The following is a 24,230-nucleotide window of genomic DNA, read 5'->3' on the forward strand; positions in this document are numbered from 1 at the left end:
GAAAGTTTAAATAACTTGGGACAAAAGGTGAATACCAATTCAGAAACCACCCAGAAATTGACACAGGAATCTATTCTGATATGGCAAACTGCAGATGAAGTCAGGGAAAAGACCCTTGCTGCTGAATCTAAAGCAATACAACTGGAGAGGAGAGTCCCATCCATACAAAGACAACCTGATGAACATAAGATGGCATTTGTTATGATTGAACTTAAAGAAGAACAGATGAATTTGAGGACCAGAGCCCTATCTGAACTGGAAAAGGAAAGCTTGACAGAGTTTCAGGAGGCGACAGGACTAACATCGGTTGAGAAAGAGAGGTATTTGGGGGTTAGTATGACCGCCAAAAATGTGAATCTGTTTAAGGATAACTGTGAAGGATGTTGGATTGAAGAGAAGGGGGATTTGGAAATATGGACAAATTCGAAGTTGTTACTGTTGGGCCGAGTTACTGTGGTGGGGATGAGGGCTGCTGTGTTGCTGGGGATGTTGCTTTTGTTTCAAACATTGCAAGCTTTGGATGGGATGGATTGTTTCAGGAGGTGGCAGAGGGATGTTTCTAGAGTTGTTTGGCAGGGCAGGAAGCCTCGAGTAAAACTTAAGATATTGACGGATGCCAAAGAAGGAGGTGGACCTGCCCTGCCAGACCTTTAAATTTCGTTGTGAACCATCTGCTTTTTGCTGGTTGAGAGAATGGCTGCTTCTTGAAAGAACTGAAGTGTTGGACAATGGCAGACGAAGTTGATGGACTATATGGAATTGGCGGAAATGACTGGCAAGATCCGAGACCAGGGAGAAGAGTCGGTGGAAGAAGATTGGAAAAAGTTTAAAGACTATTTATAGAAATATTGTAAAATTAAGGAATGTTAGAAAAATGTTGGAATGAAGTTATATGGCTTTAGTAGAAGTGCTATAAGGAATTAAGTATAAATAGATTAATAGAAAATTAAAGGAAAAATAAGGCAAGAATGTGTTAAGATAATTATAGGATAGAAAACAGAGTAAGATGGAAAGGAATTGCTGAAACAATTAATAGAAGTGGAATACAAAATGGGAGGTGTGAGGAGGTCGCTGGAAATAAGTGAATGAAATATAAGATATTGAAAATGTTTGACGTGTTTTTAAATTGTTTTTGTTTGCTTTTGCTTTGTTTTTAGTCCATGTAGCGTTTTTGTATTGTATTTGTATTGTTTTTTCTCTTTTCTTTTTTTGTTTGTAGTGTTGTGTTGAAAATGTTGAAAAAGTAATAAATATCATTTTAAAAAAGAGAGAGAGAGACCAACCATCTCGCCCTTGGTCCTTCACTTGCTGCCTCCTCTACTCCTCCAGTTAGGAAGTTAGCACAGCGCCCCATAGTTGGTGCTTCCTCTCTAAGGCAACCAGCTACAGTGGTACCTCAGGTTAAGTACTTAATTCGTTCTGGAGGTCTGTACTTAACCTGAACTGTTCTTAACCTGAAGCACCACTTTAGCTAATGGGGCCTCCTGCTGCTGTCGCGCCGCCAGAGCACGATTTCTGTTCTCATCCTGAAGCAAAGTTCTTAACCTGAAGCACTATTTCTGGGTTAGCAGAGTCTGTAACCTGAAGCGTATGTAACCTGAAGCGTACGTAACCCGAGGTACCACTGTATAGGGAGCCTTGTTAGCTTCCACAACTGGAAGAAAAGACAGCCACAAGAGTAGGAAGGGACAAAAACGACAGCTGAAACCCGTGTTTGATTTGCTGCTGTGATCAAGAATGGTGAGTTGTCCTTTTTATTTTATTTTATTAAGTCTCCTTTCACCTTCAACGTGCCTAACACTCCCATTTGGAAGCACTCCCAAAGTTAGAAGCAATTTACTGTATGCTCTAAGATACTGTGTTCCTGGAAGCCAGACTGTTCATACCAAGTCTGTGGATAAATAATGCTTTTATTAAAAAATGCAATCAGTCAAACGCCGCAGATACTGAGCTGATGGGGGCTTTTGAAAAACATTAGGGAACAATTTCCTAGCTTACTTTAAAGAAGAAAAACCAAGGGGAAAATCAGTTGCAGTTTCTGGATCAAATTCACCTTGATAGACAGATTAAATAGGCATATTACCTTTGATGTTATATGAAATTTGAGACTGGCTTATCTCTCCCCCCCACCTTAAAATTCAATTAAGAGCTTTTTCCTCTTTAGAAATTGTTTCAAATTAGGTTAGATTTCCAAACACAGAGCTCAGAATTGGGTTATATGTGTTTACAATTATATAAAATTCAGTTTTCAAAAAGTATAGACATATGTAATTTAACAATAACCAGAATAAATTTGTAAAGCCAGTTTCCAAACTCCCATCTTTCATTTTTGTTATAAAAAGCAATTCTGCAATATATTATACATACTCAAGAGGCTAAATGAGGGTCAGTTCACATAATTAAGTCATGTCCAACAAGTTGTATGGAACCATAGGTGGGGTTCTTGTTGGGTGATTATATTGGAGCATATAGGTGGATTCACTCTGAGATGTGCATTTGCATCCAGTCTGTGCATGTGGTTCCCAGACCAGCAAGAGAACATCTATTAAGTCTTCAAGTTGATCTCTGTTAGTAGGTCAGGTAAATATGTTTTTCTACAATGATGTATGCTGGTATAGGAAAAGCCCATATACACTATGTTCACCATAATGTGTGAAGTTCACACAACTGAATGTTCACTCATTGCGAAGTAAACCTTGCCAGTAGAAGTTAATGGAATGATATGTATCCTACTATATAATAAAACTGTAAGGTTAGTGTCATGCTGCAATTCAGCATGACAACAAATCCGCAGGCACACAAGCAAACAAGTAGCAAGTAGCCCCACAGTTGGCTAAACTATTCTCTGAAGCACCTCCAACTCTCCTTTAAAAGAGCTGGGGGGGGGAGCTGTGAGGGGAGAGGGAGGGCTTTGAGGCAAGTGGGGAAGGGAGAGGTTTGGGAGAGCTGTGAGGGGATGAATGAGGAGTACAGGAAGGGGAGTTTGGTCACTTGAAAAGGGAGGAGGGGCTCGCCAGGTGTAGGGGGAGGGATGTTGGCAAAGGGGTAGGTGAGAGGAAGGAAGGAGTCCCTAAAAAGGTAAAGGGACCCCTGACCATTAGGTCCAGTCATGACCGACTCTGTGGTTGCGGCACTCATCTCGCTTTATTGGCCGAGGGAGCCGGCGTACAGCTTCTGGGTCATGTGGCCAGCATGACTAAGCCGCTTCTGGAGAGCCAGAGCAGCACATGGAAATGCTGTTTACCTTCCCGCTGCAGCGGTACCTATTTATCTACTTGCACTTTGATGTGCTTTCGAACTGCTAGGTTTGCAGGAGCAGGGACCAAGCAATGGGATCTCACCCCGTCGTGGGGATTTGAACCACCGACCTTCTGATCGGCAAGTCCTAGGCTCTGTGATTTAACCCACAGCGCCACCCGCGTCCCAGCAGTCCCTAGTACATGAATAAATATAAATCAATATATAAAACTTATTCAGCAATCCGTGAACTTCCCAATGATCAAATGCCAAAAGTGATAGACAATTACAGGATGCAAAACAAAACCATACTTAACAACGATGCCTCATTGTGTATACATATATTTCTACGGTTAAATGTTGCATTAGAATAAAATATGACATCATCTTGCATTGAGGGCACAGTCCTCAAATCCCTGGGAGGGTGTTGTTGGAAAGGGGGTCTGATGCCAGAACCTCCTGGTCTGACTACCACTGGTGCCTCTGTGTGATCTGATTGACATCAAAGTTCAGATGTCAGTAGGGCCAAAAAGGAAGCGTCTTGGGGCCACTATAGGAAGCATCTTGAATCCAAAGGATCTAAAATAATCTGATCCCCTGACACACCACCAAACCAGCGAAACGTTTAGTTAGGCTCCTGAGTGTGACTTAATCACTTTGTCCCTTTTCCCTCCCACTGCTTCCAATCTGGAGGGAAAACACAATACAGCCCGGAAATAGAGGGAGGAACACAGAGGGAGTCTTTCCACTCTCACTTCCGCCCTGCCAGTTCGAGCCCATCAGGATGTTTGGATAGGCCTTTGGTTTTCTCTCTCCACACTTAGGATTGCAGCCCAAATATGTTTTATATTTGGTGCATGTTTTAAAACTCTACAAAGATACGAACACACACACACACACACACACACACACACACACACACACACACATATCTCAGGAAGAAAAACGACTAAAATAAAACAAAACACCAAGCCTCAACATCAAAGTGTGGGAGAGTAGGTTTGTGACCTGATTTATTCTAACCTGTAGATGGTCTGCCACCTCCTGCTGGAATTTCAATTAGGTTCTTTATATGAGTTCTGGAGCCAGGCGCAATAATGCAATGCAAAGCTAAGTGCCCAAGCTCATTGGTTTCAATGGGCTTAAGCACACTTAAGCCTGTGATGGATTGTGGTCACAGAATGTAAGAAAATCAGTTCACACACACACAAAAAAACATGAAAGCAGCTTCACAGTCACAGCCCTTATGGGTTTTTTTTCCTCCTAAGCATCTGGGGTATAGATTGGGGCTTGACACCGCAAGTCTGCAATTTTTGCGTGCGTTCTTTTGAACCTGACACCGGTTATAAATCCCAAGAATATACAGCCAGGCTCAGAGTGGCGGTTGCTGTTGTTGTTGATTCTCTTTTTCATCTGAAACAACTCCCTGACACACCATGGTATTATTTATTCATTGCAGAATCGCAAAGATCAGGTAGCACCTTCCAAAATACTCCCGGAGCCTTTGAACTGGCTGCATATTGTATGAAAGTAGCCGGCGACGAGAGAAAATTAAAGATTAGACCTTTCTTTTTAATTTAGAAAACAAATGTGAATAAGGCAAGCATTCAGAAATAAGTTACTAAAACCGACTTATAAAGTCGCCTTAAAAATCTCTCAGCAGCTTTAGCTTCTATTGTGTCTGAAGAAATATATGAGCCCATAACAGTCTCATGAGATTTCATTACTGAAAAGGCTCATTAGAAAAGGCATTAAAATACTAATTACCTCATAAACTATTTAGTTGTGTACCCACTGGGAGAGTACTTACTAGTGCCCAAGCTCTGCATAGATCCAGCTAATCAATTAATGCTCATTACAACTAGAAAGAGTATACAGACTGCAACATGTAGCAGAAATAAATAAGTCAGAGGTTAGCTTGGAAAGTGACTTGGCTGTAACAGAGCCTTCCTTTGCAACACTGCTTTTATCTGCCACGATTTAATTTTAATCAGCATTTTCGATACTGTGGGTAATGTGACTCTGTCGGCTTGAAGAATCTCAGCAAACACCATTGCTTCTTAGGTACATAATTTATCACAACCAACCCTATGAATGGCGTTCAGAGATTAAAGTGGAAGAGGTTGATAACTGTTGATGTTTTGCAAAGTAACCTAGATCCCAAAATAAGTCATCTCAAAAGAAAGGGATGCAAGAACTTTTCTTTGCACATCCATTGTAATGCTTGGGAAACACAGGAAATGGCTTTCATAGAATCACAGAGTTGAAAGGGACCACACGGGTCATCTAGTCCAACCCCCTGCAATGCAGGGCTTTTTTGCCCAACGTGAGGCTCAAACCCACGACCCTGAGATCAAGAGCCTCATGCTCTACCGACTGAGCTGTCCAGTTTTACACCAAGTTATATCACTGGTCCATCTGCCTCAGCGCTGACTACAATAACTGGCTCTCTGGGGTTTCAGGTGGGGAAAATATCTTCCATCTGTGCTACTGCTTCTGCTGCTATGACAATTGTGGAGCTGTAAGAAAGACGACAGGGGAAAGGGGAAGGGTGGCCTTTTACAAGGATTGTGCAGCAGAGCTGATGCAACAGGGACATTTGAGCTGTCCATACACTCCATATACATGGCAAGAGATCATTCCTCCCTCCCTGCTCCCTCCTGCTTTGCTCATGATGGCGTTTCTGAAGCAATCGAATGTGTGGCTATGCTCACTGCCGCTGAATGTTTGTGTCTGATATGCGATGGATTCCGAGCGACTATGCCTTCTCATTGAATTCTTGCCACCTGCCAAATTGTGATAAGGATGAAGCCTGCCATACGTTGGACTCCTTCTGATCTCCCATCTTCAACCAGAGTAGTTTTGGGGGGGCAGAGAGAGAGAAAGAGAGATAGAGATAGAGATGGATGACTATAGAATGGACTGCTAAAAGGTGGAAGAGGGGAGGAAGACTAGATGGTCAGGGTACCAGAGAATGTAATGTGCGGCAGGGGGACAGGAGCTGCGTGAGTGTTCCTTTAAGTCTTCCAAACACCAGTGTGCACATGTTCAAAATGAAATCTTAAAAATAGGAGTGGGATGTGATGGTGACTGCAACATTATTCCATGTATGGTTGAATATTTATTCCAGAATGCTCAGCAACTTGGAGATGTGAGTGGAATCTCATCTCAACAAATGGTTTGGCCCATTGATTTCTAGGCACTGGTTTGTGTGATATAGTTACCATTGGCCAACTCTGGGAACTGTATATCCACCTGTATAATTTCCAAGCTATGAGTGTTAGTGTTTATCTGGCCAACATGGCACCACCTCTGTGCAAGATGTTAGCAGGCTTGGAGGAAGGAATCACAGATATCTTTAGAAAAATTCAGCGGGAGGGCACAGACAATAGTTCAGTGAGGACTGAGTGTGCTTAGTGGCCTTGGAATTTTGATTGTTGGGGTCTGTGTAAAACTGAGTAAGAGGGGGAATGGAAGGAAATATTATGGTGACTGGGACATTGAACAGAAGCACTTTGCAATTTTGTTGCAGGCCCCATGTATTATGATGTTGTAATACACCAATTCCCTGGAAAAGACCCTGATGTTGGGAAAGATTGAGGGCACAAGGAGAAGGGGATGACAGAGGAGGAAATGGTTGGACAGTGTTCTTGAAGCTACCAGAATGAGTTTGACCAAACTGTGGGAGGCAGTGGAAGACAGAAGTGCCTGGCGTGCTCTGGTCCATGGGGTCACGAAGAGTCGGACACGACTAAACGACTAAACAACAACAACATTACACCAATACTCAAAATTTAGTCAACACTGGTCTACTGCCTGACATCAAAGCAAGCCGCCCATGGTAGGCAAGTGTGTCTTTTTGCAAACCTCCTGGAAAATGCAGCACCCTTTCCTCTGGTGTGCCTGACTGGGTATGCAGATGGCTGTGGTGTACTGCCTGTAAAATGGTGGCCATAATTACCTACAATGAACTGCAGGCTAAATAGGCTAATTGGAAACAAGATAACCCCAATGGCAGTTGTGAAAAGTACTGTATTGAGAATAGCTGCAAAAAGTGCTTCCACGAAACAAACGATCGCCAAAAAGAACAGCCCCCCTCAAAGAAAAGATAGAAGGGCTTGCCAATAGGCGATGTCTTGCCAATGAACTCTCCCACTGGTGTGGACACCAGGAAAACAGTCCTCTAGGCTCCTTCATGATGGCAAGTGCAGTCGTATGAAGGCAGGCGCAGACATTTACAGTTTCTCTCTACAACTCGCATAAAGAGACTGCATGGCTACATAAGGAACTGAAGTCACAATTTTCATTTATTTGTATTTATCTAACTCCGCTGACATTTATGGGATGTAAGAGGCCTGGTTAATGTTTTGGCCAGTTTAGTTCACATCCAAAATTGCCTGGGCAAAATCTTCTGGGCTGCTGAAAAGTGAGACTAAGGGAAAAGGCTTTCAAAAAGTCTCCTTATTGCTTAATAACACAATCCTCCATTTAGCGGCAAGCTCCTTCGAAATTAAACTTCCCTTGAAAAACAAAGGTTCATGATTAAAACGTAAGGTTGTGTTTTTTTTCAAGAGCAAAAACAAACCCTGAAGAGTTTCATGAGGGGAAAAAAATGAACTAAGAAAGTTTTAGATGTTTCGTGGAATTTAAAATCTCAGTGCCTGCTATTCATGCAAGGTGAATATTGGAATCACAAAAGTGTAGAAGTCCAGGCTTAACGCCACCAGAAAGCCATTTAAGCCAGCAGCATTCAAGGGAAGGATTCTCCCAAACTAGCACAGAACTAAACTTGGTTGATGTTCAGGGATATTGAAGAATCCTGGCAGAAATGTAAAAGGGGGCAGAAATTGCTGTAGTTCACATGTGGTTCGGAATGGAAGTGAATACAACTGGGATTCATTCACATCATTGCTGCTGTTTTGTTTTTAAGACTGCAAAAACAATATATAATTAATGACATGGGTGTGGTTTTTTTACATTGTTTTGACGTTTTCTTTACATTGAGATGAATGTACGCCATGTAGGTTATGTGAATAGTTATGTAACATATGTAACCTATGTTACATAGCAGAAAGCAGGATGGATAATGTAGTATTTGGCAGAAACCAAACTGTAGCAGAATGGAAACAGCTCTGGTTGTGATGCATGCAAGGGACGAGTGTGTTTCCAGCTACCCTCCTTTGCCCTTGGATAAGAAACTGCTTCAGGAAAGTGACTGTGAGCAACCTGAAACTGTGAAGCTCCCTTGTAATTTTGCAATTGGATGCTGCTTGTTGTTATATTTCTAGTACTGGTATACATTTTTAAAATATGTTATTACATTTGCAATTCTTTTGCTATGCTATTATGAAATTGTTTTGCAGTGGTTTTTTTTAAATGCATCCCTGTTTCTTTGTTGAAAGCCGCTTTGAGCATGATTTTTTGTGTGTGTGTGGAAAAGTGGCATAAAAAACAAAAACAAAAGAATGAAAAAAGGTTGGAATGGGAATGGCTGCCTTCTTGCATCCCTATTGATGCTATTTTAATAAGAAGTGGCAAAGACAAGTCAGATCAAGAGGGCTTCCATTCTTAGACTGGAAGTCCTTTGGTCAGACATCTTATCTGTAAAGCACCATGTGCATAGATGGTGCTTCAACTAGAACATGATCTTCTACTGCGAGTGGCCAAAGAATATTTAAATCAACTGCAAAATGTTAAATCACAATTAGAAATCACATTTTCACATTTAAATGTCATAGATCTGTTGGTTACATTCTTATCATTTTCAGAATTGCTAAATTCAGTATATAGCAAATGCAAATACACAGGCGCAGGTGTGCGCATGCACACACAAACACAAGCCACACATGGTGCGCAAAGTGCCATATCTTGTCTCCATGTAGCAAATGGGTGGGGGTGCTGCTGCTGTATCAAAAGACAGTCCTCCTTCAAGCTGCCTTTTCAGGCTCCCACAAAACCTCAACCCCCCCCCCCGCCCAACAATTTTGCTAAGGACACAATGAAAGTGGCCCAAGCTCCCACTTTCTGTGCTTTCGTGCTTCACTCATGGTGAAATGTGTGAGCACAAATCCATATGCAAACAATGTATACCATAATGGAAGAGAAAACCTCCCCTTCTCACATCACCTAGAAAGATGAAATGTAGAGGCAAGAATCAGGTGGGTCACAATTTTTCACTATATTTCTGAATTCATGAAGCAACTCAAACAAATGAGATGGTTCTAAAGGTCTCCCCCAGAAATCCTCTCACAGTCAGTATTACCACATCCCTAAAATGCTAGATCTGTGCGGCAGAAGGAGAGGATGAGCTTACTGCTATTTCCTCCCAGTTAAACTAGCGATGACATATTCATCAAGCACATTTAAAAAGTAAAAAATAGTGGTTTGATTGCTAGGGTAAGGCAATTTCCCTGCAACATATGCCCTAGCCAGTGAAAAGCATATGGACCCCAGTAACAACTCAGCAACCAACATATATATATATACCTATATATATAGAGAGAGAGATCCTGACAATGAAGTAATCAGAAACGAGATTTTCTCAGGCCTTCCATGACTCAAGAAGGGAGACAGAATATGTTCCTGAGTCACATTGTTGGGTGGGTATGTTAAATACTAGAACATTGCTGATTTAATCTGTGGTGATTCTTATCCTTTTTCATACTATTCTATCATGCAGTTAATGTTTTATGGAAACAAGCCTGAATATTTCCTGCATTTTTAAAATTTCAAGTCATTAAAATAACCATTTACTTCATACAACAACTTCATGCTTCTGTCTCTGTCTCATGAGTCATTTGAATGGTGGTGGTTTTTGTTTTTTTTAATTTTAATTCACCCTGGATGAAAATTGCTGGGCACAAAACATTTAACTCGGGATTAGCCAAAGTGGAACCCTCCAGATGTTGTTGGACTACAACTCCCATCATCACTGACTACTGGCTGTGCTGGCTGAGGCTGATGGGAATAGTAGTCCAATGGCAGTGGAGAGTGTGATGCAGCAGCAAAAAAACCTAGGCTGCTTCAACAGAAGTATAGTGTCCCGATCAAGGGAAGTGATGGCGCCACTCTATTCTGCCTTGGTCAGACCACACCTGGAGTACTGTGTCCAGTTTTGGGCACCACAATTTAAGAAGGATACTGACAAGCTAGAATATGTGTAGAGGATGGTGACCAAGATGATCAAGGGTCTGGAAACCAAGCCTTATGAGGAACGGTTGAGGAAGTTGGGTATGTTTAGGCTGGATAAGAGGAGACTGAGAGGAGATATGATAGTCATCTTCAACTATCTCAAGGGATATCACATGGAAGAGGGAACAAACTCGTTTCCTCCTGCTCAGGAGAGTAGGACTAGAATCAATGGATTCATGTTACAAGAAAGGAAATTTGTCCTGCCTGGCCTTTGGCTTGGAATCAATTTGATTTCCTTCCCCTCTTTCTTTTTTCCTTTCCCCTCCTGTGATGGAACTTCCCTGGCTTTTTTTCTGGCCCATGTAGGACCAGTCTGGATAGTTAGCCTTGCTGAAGACTTGACGTTTTCATTCCCCAGAAAACGTTTTTGATTTGAGTTTCCATTGAAATGAGGCTGCATTTTAATGTTTTAATGCTGTATTTTAATCTTGTTTTTTTTAGTTGTATTTCAATCAATTTGTTTTTATAGCGGTTGTTAGCCGCCCTAAGCCTGGTCTTGGCTGGGGAGGGTGGGGTATAAATAAAATTTATTATTATTATTATTATTATTATTATTATTATTATTAGACATCAGGAAGAACTTTCTGACAGTAAGAGTGGTTCGACAGTGGAGCAGACTCCCTCGGGAGACTGTAGACTCTCCTTCCTTGGAGGTTTTTAAGTTGAGGTGGGGTGGCCATCTGTCCTGGATGCTTTAGATGAGATTCCTGCATTGCAGAGAATTGGACTAGATGACCCTTGGGGTCCCTTCCAACTCTACAATTCTATGACATCTAGAGGGTGTCAAGTCGGCTACTCCTGACATAACTTGTGTATGCTGTGTTGTTCTCCCTGAACCTGGTGTACATGAAAGCAACTCCTTTTGGCAGAAAAGCCAGTTGGAGAAAGGAAATTATAGTCTTAAAACACCCCCCCCCCCGTTTTACAGAGATGGGAATTTCTGGTGCATGGATATAATGGATATATTTTAAAGTCTTTTGCTTGGAATTTGTGCAGTCTCACTTTCTGGGATTATTTTCATGCACCATTAACAACAACGTTGTTTTACATTGCAAGCTTTTCTTCCTTCATCTGGCATGCACTTGAGTTGTATGTCTCATCACATCACAAACGGCCTCAAAGGCAGAGGGGAGATATTATTTTTACACACACACACACACACACACACACACACACACACACATCTAAAGATCTAGTTTTATCTGCTCAGGAAAGTGAGCGTTCGCGTGCCAACTATTCATGAAACCTCTGACAGTTAAAAGGATGAGCTATGAAATACTTTCCCGTTTATTCTTCTTGAAATATATTTTTTCTTTCTTTTTTCCCAGTCCTCTCCCACAATACATTCATATATAATATACAGTGGTGCCTCGCAAGACAAAATTAATTCGTTCCGCGAGTTTTGTTGTCTTGCGATTTTTTTCGTCTTGCGAAGCACGGTGTCGGGAAAGTTTTGGAAAAGCTTCAAAAATACCAAAGTCTTTAAAAACCTCAAAAAAGGCTACCACACCGTGTTCTATGAGTTGCTCCTCGAAGTCAAGTCGCAACTGTATTAACGGTGTTAAGAAAAAGGAAACAAACTTGCAAGACGTTTCCATCTTGCGAAGCAAGCCCATAGGGAAAATCGTCTTGCGAAGCAGCTCAAAAAACAAAAAACCCTTTCGTCTAGCGAGTTTTTTGTCTTGTGAGGCATTCGTCTTGCGAGGTACCACTGTAATAATAAACGTTTGTTTTGAAAGTTCTGAAATTAATTCAAGCTCTAAAATGCAATCCATTAATAAGTTAAATAATTTTTGATGAATTCAAAAGCTGCCTCTGATTAATCAGTAGGCATTTGTTTTGCATCGTTCTGTTAAATATTAATACAAGTAATTGATTGAGTGGTTTATTTATTGAACTGAAATTAAGATGCAATAATAGAAGGTGTGAAACCCAATGGACAGTTACATTCCAATATGTAAATTTCAACCCACATTTTTATGATCTAATGGACTTCCATTAAAAGTTTTTGCTGTGTACCTGTTAGAGATCCAGCTGCTGCTGCTGGAATACAGTGTTATTGCCCATATTAAAATTAATCAGTATTTTAGGATGAGTCTCTCCTAAATTGAACATTTTTATGCTATAATATGCTCCTAATATATATATTTTTTACAGGAATTTTTCCTGATGTGATGCATACATTATTTTACCAGTATTATATGCATTGTTCTGCACATTTTAGCCTAGCACATGTGGGTTTTTTTTTTTACAGATTACTAGAAAGCTGCACTGCAAAATTCGCAGAAGCGTGAATTTTCAAGGACAACTGTGTGCTAGTTTGTATAGTGTTCCAGGAACTGCACATTAAGTAAGTTTGCCTTTAAATGCACAGCGAACCAGTTTCCTCCTTCATTCTGAGTACACACACAGGCACCCTACTCAAAATGCAGATGTTGGGGGAGTAAGGCCAGTGGGGCAGGAGATGTCAGGGCCTGTGCGTGTGACCCTGCTAACAATATTTTGCCCATGTGTTGCGGCAGTGAGTGAAAGGGGCCACAAGGGCACAACTATTTGAAGCTGGGGGGGGGAGCCCCAACATGTACGCATAACTTGCCTGCACAAGCCCAAGGGATTATTTGGATTCTGGCCTGAGTAATTAAACCCCAAATTTGTTTAAAGGAAACTGAACTATGAGATGAACTGACCTAGCCAAGTTCAAGGAAACTGCGCAGTAAACGGAAGGTATGGACAAAGGAATTCCTGGTATGCATTAATATATGTTAGAGCTTGCTAAGGTCATGTTAATGCAAATAGAGAGAACCAGTCATTATTCTTGTAATTTTATTTTTGTTACCAGCTGTTCAGTGGGTGATTTGCAAGATCAGTTTTATAATTAGTTAAAATTACACAGTTTCGCCTTCGAAGTGGGAAAAGTTGTAATGTCTCATTTTGAGGATACGATGTAGGCTTCCAAAAGGTATTTAAAATAAGCATGTCAATGTATTTGGGAGTCAGATGTGCATAGTGTGACTCGGTTTCTTTCCCCCTTTTTCATAAGTAGCAACCACAAGCTTTTAAATGTTAATTGTGAAGTGTTTAAATTAGCACGAAACCCACCTCTGAGCACACATGCGAATACAAGTAAGACTTAAAAAATATTGTTTTGAAAAGACATGTGTCATCCAGTTGCCGGCTTAGGATGCTGTCAAGAAATAATGTTTTTATTATAGTAGTTCAGTTCGCATTCATTCTCACATGAAAGGTTTGGTAATGCCATATTCTCAGGTGCCAAGGCTATGCACGAATTCTAATGGGATCTTGCAAATGTTCGAATGCCTAAAATAGTCTTTGCTAGACCTGTACAAATTATTTTAAATTGCATAAATATTTTTAGTATGTCTGGCTTCTGACAGAACACTACTATATACATGAGGATGGCACTGGCTACTTTTTCCACTTCCTCCTTCCCTTCCCTCCCTCCCCCTGGAAAATAACGAGCAATCTTTATTAGTTCACACACACTGGAGTTGCTTTTATGTACTGTGTGACACTTATCATCAGTTAAACATCATATGGATGGCGGGCTGAATTCACAAAGAAAGGCACTGCAATCTGGAAGAGGGCGGGCATAATCTCGCCCAAGGTTCCAGTGCTATTGCACACCTATTTGGGAATAAGCCATGTAAACTCTCTGGGCTTACTTCCAAGCAGATATAAGGGAATCTTAGAATTGGACAACACGTCAAAGGTCACCTAATCCAAAGCCCTGCCTCTGCAGTCAATCCACAACACAGAAGCATCAATATGCATAGGACCACAGTGATAACCTAGGACACTTGACTTCCAGAGTTTTAGTAAGGAACCTACAGTAATATTAAAAGCAATTCGTGTTTTGAGAAATCAGCTGTTTGATTAATCAAGAGACACCTTGACAGCCATCCAAAAGTGAAACAATTTTTCAAGCTTTTAAACCTGACTGGGACCCTTCCCACCCTGAGTTGTGGGCGAGGTGGAAATAATACACAAGGCTGATGTTACCTATGTATGTATTTGTGTGCACACACACTGCAGCTACACTGCTATACCTCACAGCTTCTGCACAGCTCCCATAACCATTATCTGCCGATAGGTTGTTCTGCTGCTTTAGGATTCTTCTTCAATTTTAACAGAGGGTGTTTTACTGCGGTTTTCACTGATGTTTTATGTTCTGATGTCAAGATGCCACAAGGGCCCTCAGGAGCCATGTGATTGGTTATAAATTCCAAACAGGAATATTTTCCCCAACACAACACTGGTTGCTCCTTATCCCTCCGCCCCCAAATATTACGAACCTATACGAACTGGGGCCGGATACCATCATGCTGTTTGGTTTTCTCCACTTATTGTCGTTTTAAAACAATAAGCACATCTTTTAAATAATGCAGTATAGAACAAAGAGAAAAACTACATGAATAAGCCAAAGGTAACTGATGAAGGCTCAAGCATTTACATCAAAAACTAACTCGTCCACTTTGACACAGCAGATTATATGTGCTTCTCCATGTAATCATGATATGTTAAAGGAATGATACTCCTTCAAAAGCATTGGTTCATGTAGTTTGTTCCAACAACTCCAACATGTCTTCAAAGCTGCTTTTTCATTTTTCCTCCCAACAATTTTCCTGCGTTATATATAGTGTAGCATATACAAAAATGTTTGGCAATCACAATAAAATATGATTCTGTGGGTGCAATCCTATCTGTAAGAACTGCCAGCTGAAAGGCAATAGGGTTTGGCAGGAGTCCTGCTGTATCAGCAGAACACCAGATACACAATGAAAAAATATGTCAGTGGAATTCTTTGGATATAGTAGATATAGTACCAGTGAAAATATAGTGAAAAATGGCTGAAAAGGGGTAGAGCTATGGGTGTGCCATGAGTGGCAAAGCAGAGAACAGTTATGCCAAATCCTACACCTCTTCAATTCACACTCTTGTCAGTGGAGCAAATTTACACCAACCAATGTTCTACAGTGGTACCTCGGGTTACAGACGTTTCAGGTTACAGACGCTTCAGGTTACAGACTCTGCTAACCCAGAAATAGTACCTCGGGTTAAGAACTTTGCTTGAGGATGAGAACAGAAATCGCGCGGTGGCGACGAGAGCCCCATTAGCTAAAGTGGTGCCTCAGGTTAAGAACAGTTTCAGGTTAAGAACGGACCTCCGGAACAAATTAAGTTCTTAACCCGAGGTACCACTGTACTTGTGTGCGTTCTTCTTACCATCTCAGGCTAAGCATCTTTTGGCTGTTCCACCAGCATTATGTGAATATCAGATCACTCTGTACGCCTGCAATCCTATATCCACAGTTGGTTAGATAACGCCAAGGTTGCAGGTTCGATTCCCATATGGGGCAGCTGCATATTCCTGCATTGCAGGGGGTTGGACTAGAGCAGTGTTTCCCAAACTTGAGTCTGTGTTTGGACTACAACTCCCATCAACCCAAGCCAGCAGGCCAGTGGTCAGGGATGATGGGAATTGTAGTCCCAAAACAGCTGGAGACCCAAGTTTGGGAAAAACTGGACTAGATGTTCCTTGGGGTCCCTTCCAACTCTGCAATTCTATGATTCTGTGACCTGAGATCAAACCCCATTGAACTTGCTAGAATTCATTTCTGAGTAAATATGTGAAGGCTTGTACTGTAAGCCTTGGACCACAAGCTTAACATGAGCCAACAGTGTGATGAAGCAGCAAAAAAAGCTAACCCTATTCTAGGCTGTACCAACAGAAGTATAGTGTCTAGAGCAAGGGAAGTACAGTGGTACCTTGGGGTAAGAACTTAATTCATTCTGGAGGTCCGTTCTTAACCTGAAACTGTTCTTAACCTGAGGTACCACTTTAGCTAATGCAGCCTCCTGCTGCTGCTGCGCGATTTCTGTTCTCATCCTCAAGCAAAGTTCTTAACCTGAGGTACTATTTCTGGGTTTGCGGAGTCTGTAACCTGAAGTGTCTGTAACATAAAGCGTCTGTGACCCGAGGTACCACTGTAATAGTATGACTCTATTCTGCCTTGATACACCTGGAACACTATGTCTAATTTAAGAATGATGTTGACTAACAGGATGTATGCAGAGGAGGGCAACTAAGATGAACAAGGATCTGGAAAATAAGCCTTACGGGGAACACTTGAAGGATCTGGGTACATTTAGCCTGGAAAAATGGAGACTGAGAGGAGATCGGATAGCCTCTGCTCTTGAGGGTAGACTTAAGGCAATGGCATCGAGTTACAGTAAAGGAGATTCTGACTAAACATTCAGAAAAAGCTTTCTGAGAGTAGGAGCTGTTCGACAGTGGAATGGACTCCCTTGGGAGGTGGCGGACTCTCCTTCCTTGGAGATTTTTAAGCAGAGGTTGGATGGCCCTCTGTCATGGATGCTTTAGCTGAGATTTCTGCATTGCAGGGGGTTGGGCTAGATGACCCTTGGGTCCTTTCCAACTCTAAGATTCTACGATCCAAAGCAAAAGAAGACTCCCAGCACTGATATTTGTAATAACCACAGCTTTCGGACTTAGCTTATAATCAGTTTATAATGCACAGCCTATTTAGGGAAATTGTATGAATGACTGGTGCATGTGTATGCTTAATGCACATAAATGCATATTATAATTCTTTTAAACACTACTTCTATCAAAAAGTAATTAAGTCCACAGGTTAATGGCATCCTGTTGTATGCCGGTTCTTGGAATTATCTGCTGGGGGGAAAGCTTGCCAGAGGAACACCTTTGCAAATCTGACTCTGAAGCCAAAACAAATTTACTCAGATTAAAAAGCGATCCACTTAATTGCACGTATTAAAGAACAGAATTCTCACCATATGTATCAATAATTTCGGTTTTAAAGCCTCAAGAGTTCTATTAAAAAAAGGGGGGGGGGGAGGCAAAGTAACAGTAGAAATGTATGCCTCTGAAAGAGATGCCAATGTTGTGTTTTTTCTTCTTCAGCCAAGGAGTATTTTGCTTGGCTCAACAGTGCTTGGGTTAGAGAGAGGGGGGGGGGGAACACTTGCCGGCAGCCTAATCCAGAAAGATTTAATAAGCTGGGCTGGAGATGCTGTTGCTATTTGGCACATCACGATTACGGTATGGCACACAGCAGAGAAAAAACCTTGACCACAGATTTAGTTTGGCTGCCATTGCCAACTCTTTTGGCTACATCTGCTGCTTTAAGCCAACCAACTGCATGTTTACAGAGTGTGGTTTCAGCTGAGGTGTTAAAAAGACTTGGGTTGGCTGCCTAGCTGAAATTTATATTGAGTTAAAGATGTGACCGTTCATGTCTACCATAAGTGCGCATCGTATCTACTGGCAGGCAAAAGGCCTCCCTCCTCCGCCTCCTGCGGTGAACAACAGTAACTTCAAAAGCACACATTGCGGCTTTCTTTCAAATCGGCAATAAGCAGTTATAAGCATGTGGTGACAATATGAAACGCTAGGCACCAGCTGCCTGTCTCCCACTTATTAATGCCATTTTGTATTGGTATAGACTACAGCTCCCCTGATCAACCGAGGCGATTTTCTGCTCAGAAATGCTGTATCAGAATCCTGAAAACACTTTTATGTACAGTGGTACCTTGGTTTACAAACTTAATCCGTTCCGGAAGTCCGTTCTTAAACCAAAGCATTCTTAAACCAAGGCGAGCTTTCCCATAGCAGCAGGGCTCTCAATTTACAAATGGAACAAACTCAACATGTTCGGCTTCCAAGGCAAAGTTCACAAACCAAAACGCCTACTTCCGGGTTTGCAGCGTTCATAATCCAAGTTGTTCATAAACTAAGCTGTTCTTAAACCAAGGTACCACTGTACAGTCATACCTCGGGTTGAAGTAGCTTCAGGATGAGTATTTTTGGGTTGCACTCAGCGGTGACCCAGAAGTAACGGAGCGCGTTACTTCCGAGTTTTGCCGCTTGCGCAGACGCTCAGAATGACGTCACGCGCATGCGTGGAAGCGGCGAATTGTGACCCGTGCAGCGCAGACATGCGGATGCGGGTTGCGTTCGCTTCAGGATGTGAACAGGGCTCTGGAAAGGACCCTGTTCGCATCCAGAGGTACCACTGTATCTGCTTCTTGTAGTTTGAGACTTATAAAAAGAAGAAATTGACACTAGCACAAGCAAGCCTAGATGGTATGGAAGTCCACAGCGTTAGCTCAATAATGAGGTATAGTAAAGGTAAAGGGACCCCTGACCATTAGGTCCAGTTGCAGACAACTCTGGGGTTGTGGCGCTCATCGCTCTCTATAGGCCGAGGGAGCCAGTGTACAGCTTCCGGGTCATGTGGCCAGCATGACTAAGCCGCTTCTGGCGAACCAGAGCAGCGCACGGAAATGCCATTTACCTTCCTGCTGGAGTGGTACCAATTTATCTACTTGCACTTCATGCTTTCGAACTGCTAGGCTGGCAGGAGCAGTGCTATTTTTCTAGAAAAATAGGTACTGGAACTCACCATGAAAGCTTCCCTTGTTCTCTTATAATGATGGAAAGGCACCTATTTGAGAGGTTCTGGAACTGAGCTCCGGTGAGTTCCAGATGAAAAAAAGCCCTGAGATGGAATGAGACAATTTTCATGTGGAGACAAAGCTCTTCACTGCCAACTCCTCTTACTCTAAATCAAGCATGTTGGCTTGCCCCCATGATTGAGGGGACTGTTGTTGTGCAGCGTGCGCATGCCCGCCACGTGATGTGCTGACATCTTGCACAAATGCCATATGGCTGGCACATGTGCACACCATAGTCATGGGATATTGAGGGGGCCCAGGCTGCCCAAGATGGTGCTCCTCCTCTGAGGAATGAACAAGGGGGTACGTCAAAGTGAGGCCTTCTGGGTTGGGCAGCCAAGAGAGAACTACTGCCACAGTTTGCCATTCCTTTTACTGCCACATTCATAATGCTGAATACCTGTACGTAACTTTGTCCATGTTGCAGAAAGGAAGGCTATATTACCACAGCCGCCCCCCCCCCAAATTAATATTGTACAGTTAAACTGTGGCTCTTGTTTCTGATTTGCAAGACAGTTTGCCATGGTGGCTAGAACAGCTGCTTTGAACCAAGGTAGATAAAAATCAATGATTTATAAATAAATAAATAAATACGGATATTTTTATTTATTTAAATCAGATTTTTTTATTTAAATCAGATTTTTTTATTTAAATCAGATTTTTTTAAATTTAAATCGGATTTTTTAAAATTTAAATTGGATTTTTAAAAAATATGTTTAAAATATATCTTTAAATATGTATTATGCATATATATAAACACAGTTTAATGAGGAAGTGGGTCAAAGAGAACTTTTTGTGAGCTTATGGAAAAGTTGCGTGCGCCAGCAGTTCACCCATCTCTACTTTATATATATATATATTCTAAGGTCTCAGAATTCATTTTGAAGAACAAAGCTAAACAAAACACACCATTAGATACACGCAGGCAAGAGAATCAAATATTCAAGCACTTGGGAAGCAAACTCACTGGGATTCCTTCAGCCTAGTGTCATATCCAGCCATTTCTACAAGCACCCAATGGCACCGACCATTTTTGCACCTCCTTCCACTCCACCAAATATTCTCTCATAACTTGCACCTAAAAGCAACCTGTCAGGGAACTGACATCGGAGCAGAGTGGAGAGGCTAGGCTCCCAGATTCTGCCGGAGAGGGAACCAGTAAGGGGAGAGAGAGAACGTCCTCTGGGGAAAGAAGTCCAGGTGACACCAGGAAGAAGGGAGAGGCAGAGAGCACTTCGGAGGGGAGGCGAGGAGGAGGTTGTCCGTTAAGGAATTCTTATGCTGGAGGAAATTTAGGAGACACCCACTGACGGATTCTGCCAGTGACTGAGGCAGCCGCGCAAAAGGGCTGCTCAGCCAGGGAAAGACGCAACTACCCCTAAGCAGTTGGAACAGCTGGAGGTTTACACACAAGCAACCCCAATTCCCATGATACAACCTTTCATGTACGCAATTATACTGCTAACGTTCAAATATTCCAGCTCAGTATCCTCTCGCAATATCCTATGCCCAATATCCAGAGGCGTACCTAGGCTTTCTTGCACCCTTGGCAAGGAGATATATTGGCACCGCCCCTGTCCCTTGCTCCCATGGCAATCGCTGTCTCTCTCCATCTTTCTTCATGATTTCTGAGGCACCGCCTGGACCAACCTATCTAACCCCTATCCAACTGAGACACAAAAAATCAACTGAGTCAGCCATGCTTTGAACTTGTTTGCAGCAGACACATAATCACATGACCAGAAAGGAATTATTCGGATTTTCCTCAGAGGCCAACAGACGAAGAGCATAATAATCTTTTCAGCAGACAACATATACAATATGTTTTCAATATTTTACCATTTTGGCTTCTGAGTGCATTGGCGGGACTTGTGGTGAAGCGCATGGGTTGCTGAGGTTTGGGCCTTGCATTCCCATTATGTTGGTGTTCATAGACATCTGTCGTTCCATCTTGAGAAGGATAAAGAGCAAAATAAATCAGATGGCATTTGAAAGGTAAGATCAATTTTCCAAAGGCTTTCTACAAGCAGGCAAAAGCGAGGCTCATTGTGTCCATGCAGGATGGCCATCACTTTTTGCTGGCTGTATTTATCTGCTTTCAGAAAATATAGCCAGTAACTTTGTTTTGTCCAACAATCAATAAAAAAATGCCTCTTCACCAGAAGAACAAATTAGTCACCTAGGCTTGAGACTTTCAATAATGATTTTCCCTTGCTTTTAGAAAACAACACACTTGGTTAAGTGGCTTTTAAAACATCACTGTATAAAATTATGGCTGATGCTGTCAGGGCAGCCCAAACTAACTTGTTTAAGATATATGTATAAAATGTATGATCTGGGGGGGGGGGGGAATGGGAGGATTTTCCCAATGGAGCTGTTGAATCTGACAGCGGGGGCAGGGGGGGGATTCACATGCCTGCCTTAGACTACTGCGGCACAACGTTATTTAAATACTCAGTTCATGTAGCAAAACCAAAATGATGTTCCTGAAAATCACATTGCAGGAGAAATGCTCAAGAATTGTTTACTTTAAAAAGCGTGGTGTTATTTTCAGTGAAACTATACTGTTTCTTTCTATTCATTTACTTTTTGTTATATTTCTTATGTGGCGTAACAAACATAGCCAATCAAAAATGACAGAATCTAAGCTATTAACCAGCCAAACAGAATCGGGAAACAAAAATACCAAGAGGTTTCTATGCGCGGACCTCTTAATTTTTTTCTTCTTCTAACGGATGCAGAGATACAGTAATGAAATTGAAAACAATGCATACTTGATTTAAATCAGCATTTACATTAAATTAGAAAACAATATAGTTTCTAAGAAGTCTGGCCTTTCTAGGGGACAGGTGGCAAAAGCACTTTGAATCACCAACACCATCAAATAACACACACACACACACATATATAGCAGCCATACTTACGGGCATCAAAACGGCAGAGGAACCAGGCATGGTGGGATTTGGTAGAGTCCCAGGCATAGAGGCAGGCATTGGCTGTCGTTGCCGGTTGTGTAGTTGCAGTAATGACGATAATGAGCCTGGGACAGGCCTAGAAAAAAAGGGGAGAGAGAAAAAGGAGTTGAGACATATTAAGGAAAAAATGATCACACTCAATTTCAAAATGAATGTCAAAACTCAAAACCCATCTGGTACTTGAACTTTAAGTTCAGTGAAATTTTCTCATTTCAGAGTTGGAAAGGATGGCAGAAAGTTTTGGGGGAAGACTTAATGCATAATCAGTTTGATTTTTTTAATTGTATCAAAGTCTCTGAAAAATGTTTCCCAAAAGTATAATTTTGAGAAGGAAGCTGCAATCCTACATTTACTTACCTGGGTGTAAATCCCATCAAACTCTTCTGAGTAGGCATGTATAGGATTGTGCACTTATTTCCTTATATTACACGTATAGGATTGTGCACTTATCTCCTTATTTTATGGTGATTTTTCTTGAACCTCCAGTACTGTGCTCTGAATTCAGCATTGTTTTTGACTGAATATGAGCAGTGAATAATATTTTTTTATTTATTTGCATGAGGAACATGACTCTTCTAAATCTAAATTTCAGTTCTTAAATCCGCTCGACTGAACTTGGGATCCAGACTGGCCAATATGGAGAGTTAGTGCTCCACAAAATATCCAGGACCCAAGTCGTTCAGTGTATGTATGATTCAACAGCACCAACAATTTCAGTACAATGATATTGAACTTGAGTATTTTGCAGCTGTTACTTAAGCATCCCTCAGATGAAAATATGGGAATTCTAACCTACATTAGTTTTCTCCCCCCCACCCCCCACTGCTGATGGAATTTAGGAAAAGGGCGGGGTTGGCTGAGCTGCCCTATTGCCTGTCACCAAGAGGAGTATGTGACAATACTGTATTGGCAAATGTCTTGGTTATATGTGGGGAGCCTTGGATGATACAGTGGAACCTTGGTTCTTGAACTTGATCTATTCCGGTAGTCCGTTCGACTCCCAAAATGGTTCGAAAACCAAGGTGCGGTTTCCGATTGGCTGCATGAGCTTCCTGCACTCAATCGGAAGCTGCAAAATGCATATCGGATGTTCAGCTTCCGAAAAACGTTTGCAGAACGCAACACTCACTTCTGGGTTTGTGGCATTTGGGAGCCAAGCCGTTCAATTACCAAAGTACCACTGTATACGGCAAAACTGTGATGCTTCCATCAGCCTGCCTTGGGTACCCAGGCTGGATGTTTACAAAATGGCACTTCTGTGCCAGCAACGTAGTCTCTGTGATTGAGGGCTATGACTGCCAGAGGGCCCCTGTGTAGCTGTGTGAACTGCCCCCCCCCTTAGACTGTTCCTGACAGCACCATAGTTGGGTGTATTCAGTGGTACTGGCTGGGGGAGCTGAGGAGCACAGTGGCAGCTGCTGGTGCCCTGCCCCCTCCCTTCCTTGTGGGTCCTGCTGTGTTACCGTGAGAGGCTGGGCAGCCTCCCCTCCCTGCCCCACTCCCTGCCCCCTTCCCTTTGCCCACTTGCAGAATCTGGGACTCTGCATGACATAGTAAGAAGCCGTGATGGCTTCGGGGTTTTCGTGACAGCCCCAGCATATTCGGACCAGTTGGAGGCTACGCTGAAGGCTTTATTGATCCTGAACTTTTTCCAGATTAGTTCTACTGAAAAATATGGACAATTAAATAGTTTGTTTCCCTTGACTGTTCTCCACACCCTGAGCCGCACCACCAGCTGATATTTAAACATTTCTTGGCTTAAAGGCCAGCTTGAAATGCTGAGCTTCGGAGTAGCTGCTGGCTGAAAGAAGAAACACAAAACCAAATTCTGCTTTGTATGCCCAGGCCTTTTTTTGCATGCACATCAAGGGGTTCACGGTGCTATGGCTTTAAACTGCATTAAACTCTACCTCTGAACAAGGCATTTTCAGATCGCCTTGAGCCTTAAAAAAAAATCAAATCTAACATTTGTGACTCAATGAAACTATATTTTTGTGTAAGGGAGAGCTGATTCTCAAGGTGACTGACATAAAACAAGCAGCCCCCAGATAACTTTCTGGAGCCCCACAGCCAGTCCTTTCTGCACTGCTTACAGACCCTTTACAGAGCTCTCTACCTTCATAATAAACTTAGGTGTTAGGCCATTTGACAGAAACTTGTTTTGGCTTGACTTCTGCCGTTTGCACAGGTAATCCTCAAGAGCCCATATGGTTGGAATTTTACTTACATGTTCCAGAGCCAAAATGTTTTCTGAAATTGATTTAATGAGCCTGGGAATAGGGGTCTCGGGTAGAAAGGAAATTATTTGTG

General features: G+C 42.1%; 1 protein-coding gene and 1 long non-coding RNA gene across 10 annotated transcripts in view; both read right to left on the bottom strand.

The window, feature by feature from the left end:
- Positions 1-24,230, bottom strand: part of LOC309515603 — a 224,086-nt gene that overhangs the window by 67,637 nt on the left and 132,219 nt on the right. The window lies entirely within an intron of this gene.
- Positions 1-24,230, bottom strand: part of CREB5 (cAMP responsive element binding protein 5) — a 271,795-nt gene that overhangs the window by 59,144 nt on the left and 188,421 nt on the right. For all 9 annotated transcript variants that reach the window (XM_082193487.1, XM_082193489.1, XM_082193486.1 and 6 more), the window contains 2 exons: positions 21,870-21,996; positions 20,785-20,895 (listed from right to left, as the gene is read on the bottom strand). In XM_082193487.1, coding sequence (XP_082049613.1) covers positions 20,785-20,895; positions 21,870-21,996 — 238 coding nt within the window. The remainder of the gene's footprint in view (positions 1-20,784; positions 20,896-21,869; positions 21,997-24,230) is intronic.

Source organism: Podarcis vaucheri (assembly GCF_965113315.1).
Source record: "Podarcis vaucheri genome assembly, chromosome: 12".
Taxonomy (NCBI): domain Eukaryota; kingdom Metazoa; phylum Chordata; class Lepidosauria; order Squamata; family Lacertidae; genus Podarcis; species Podarcis vaucheri.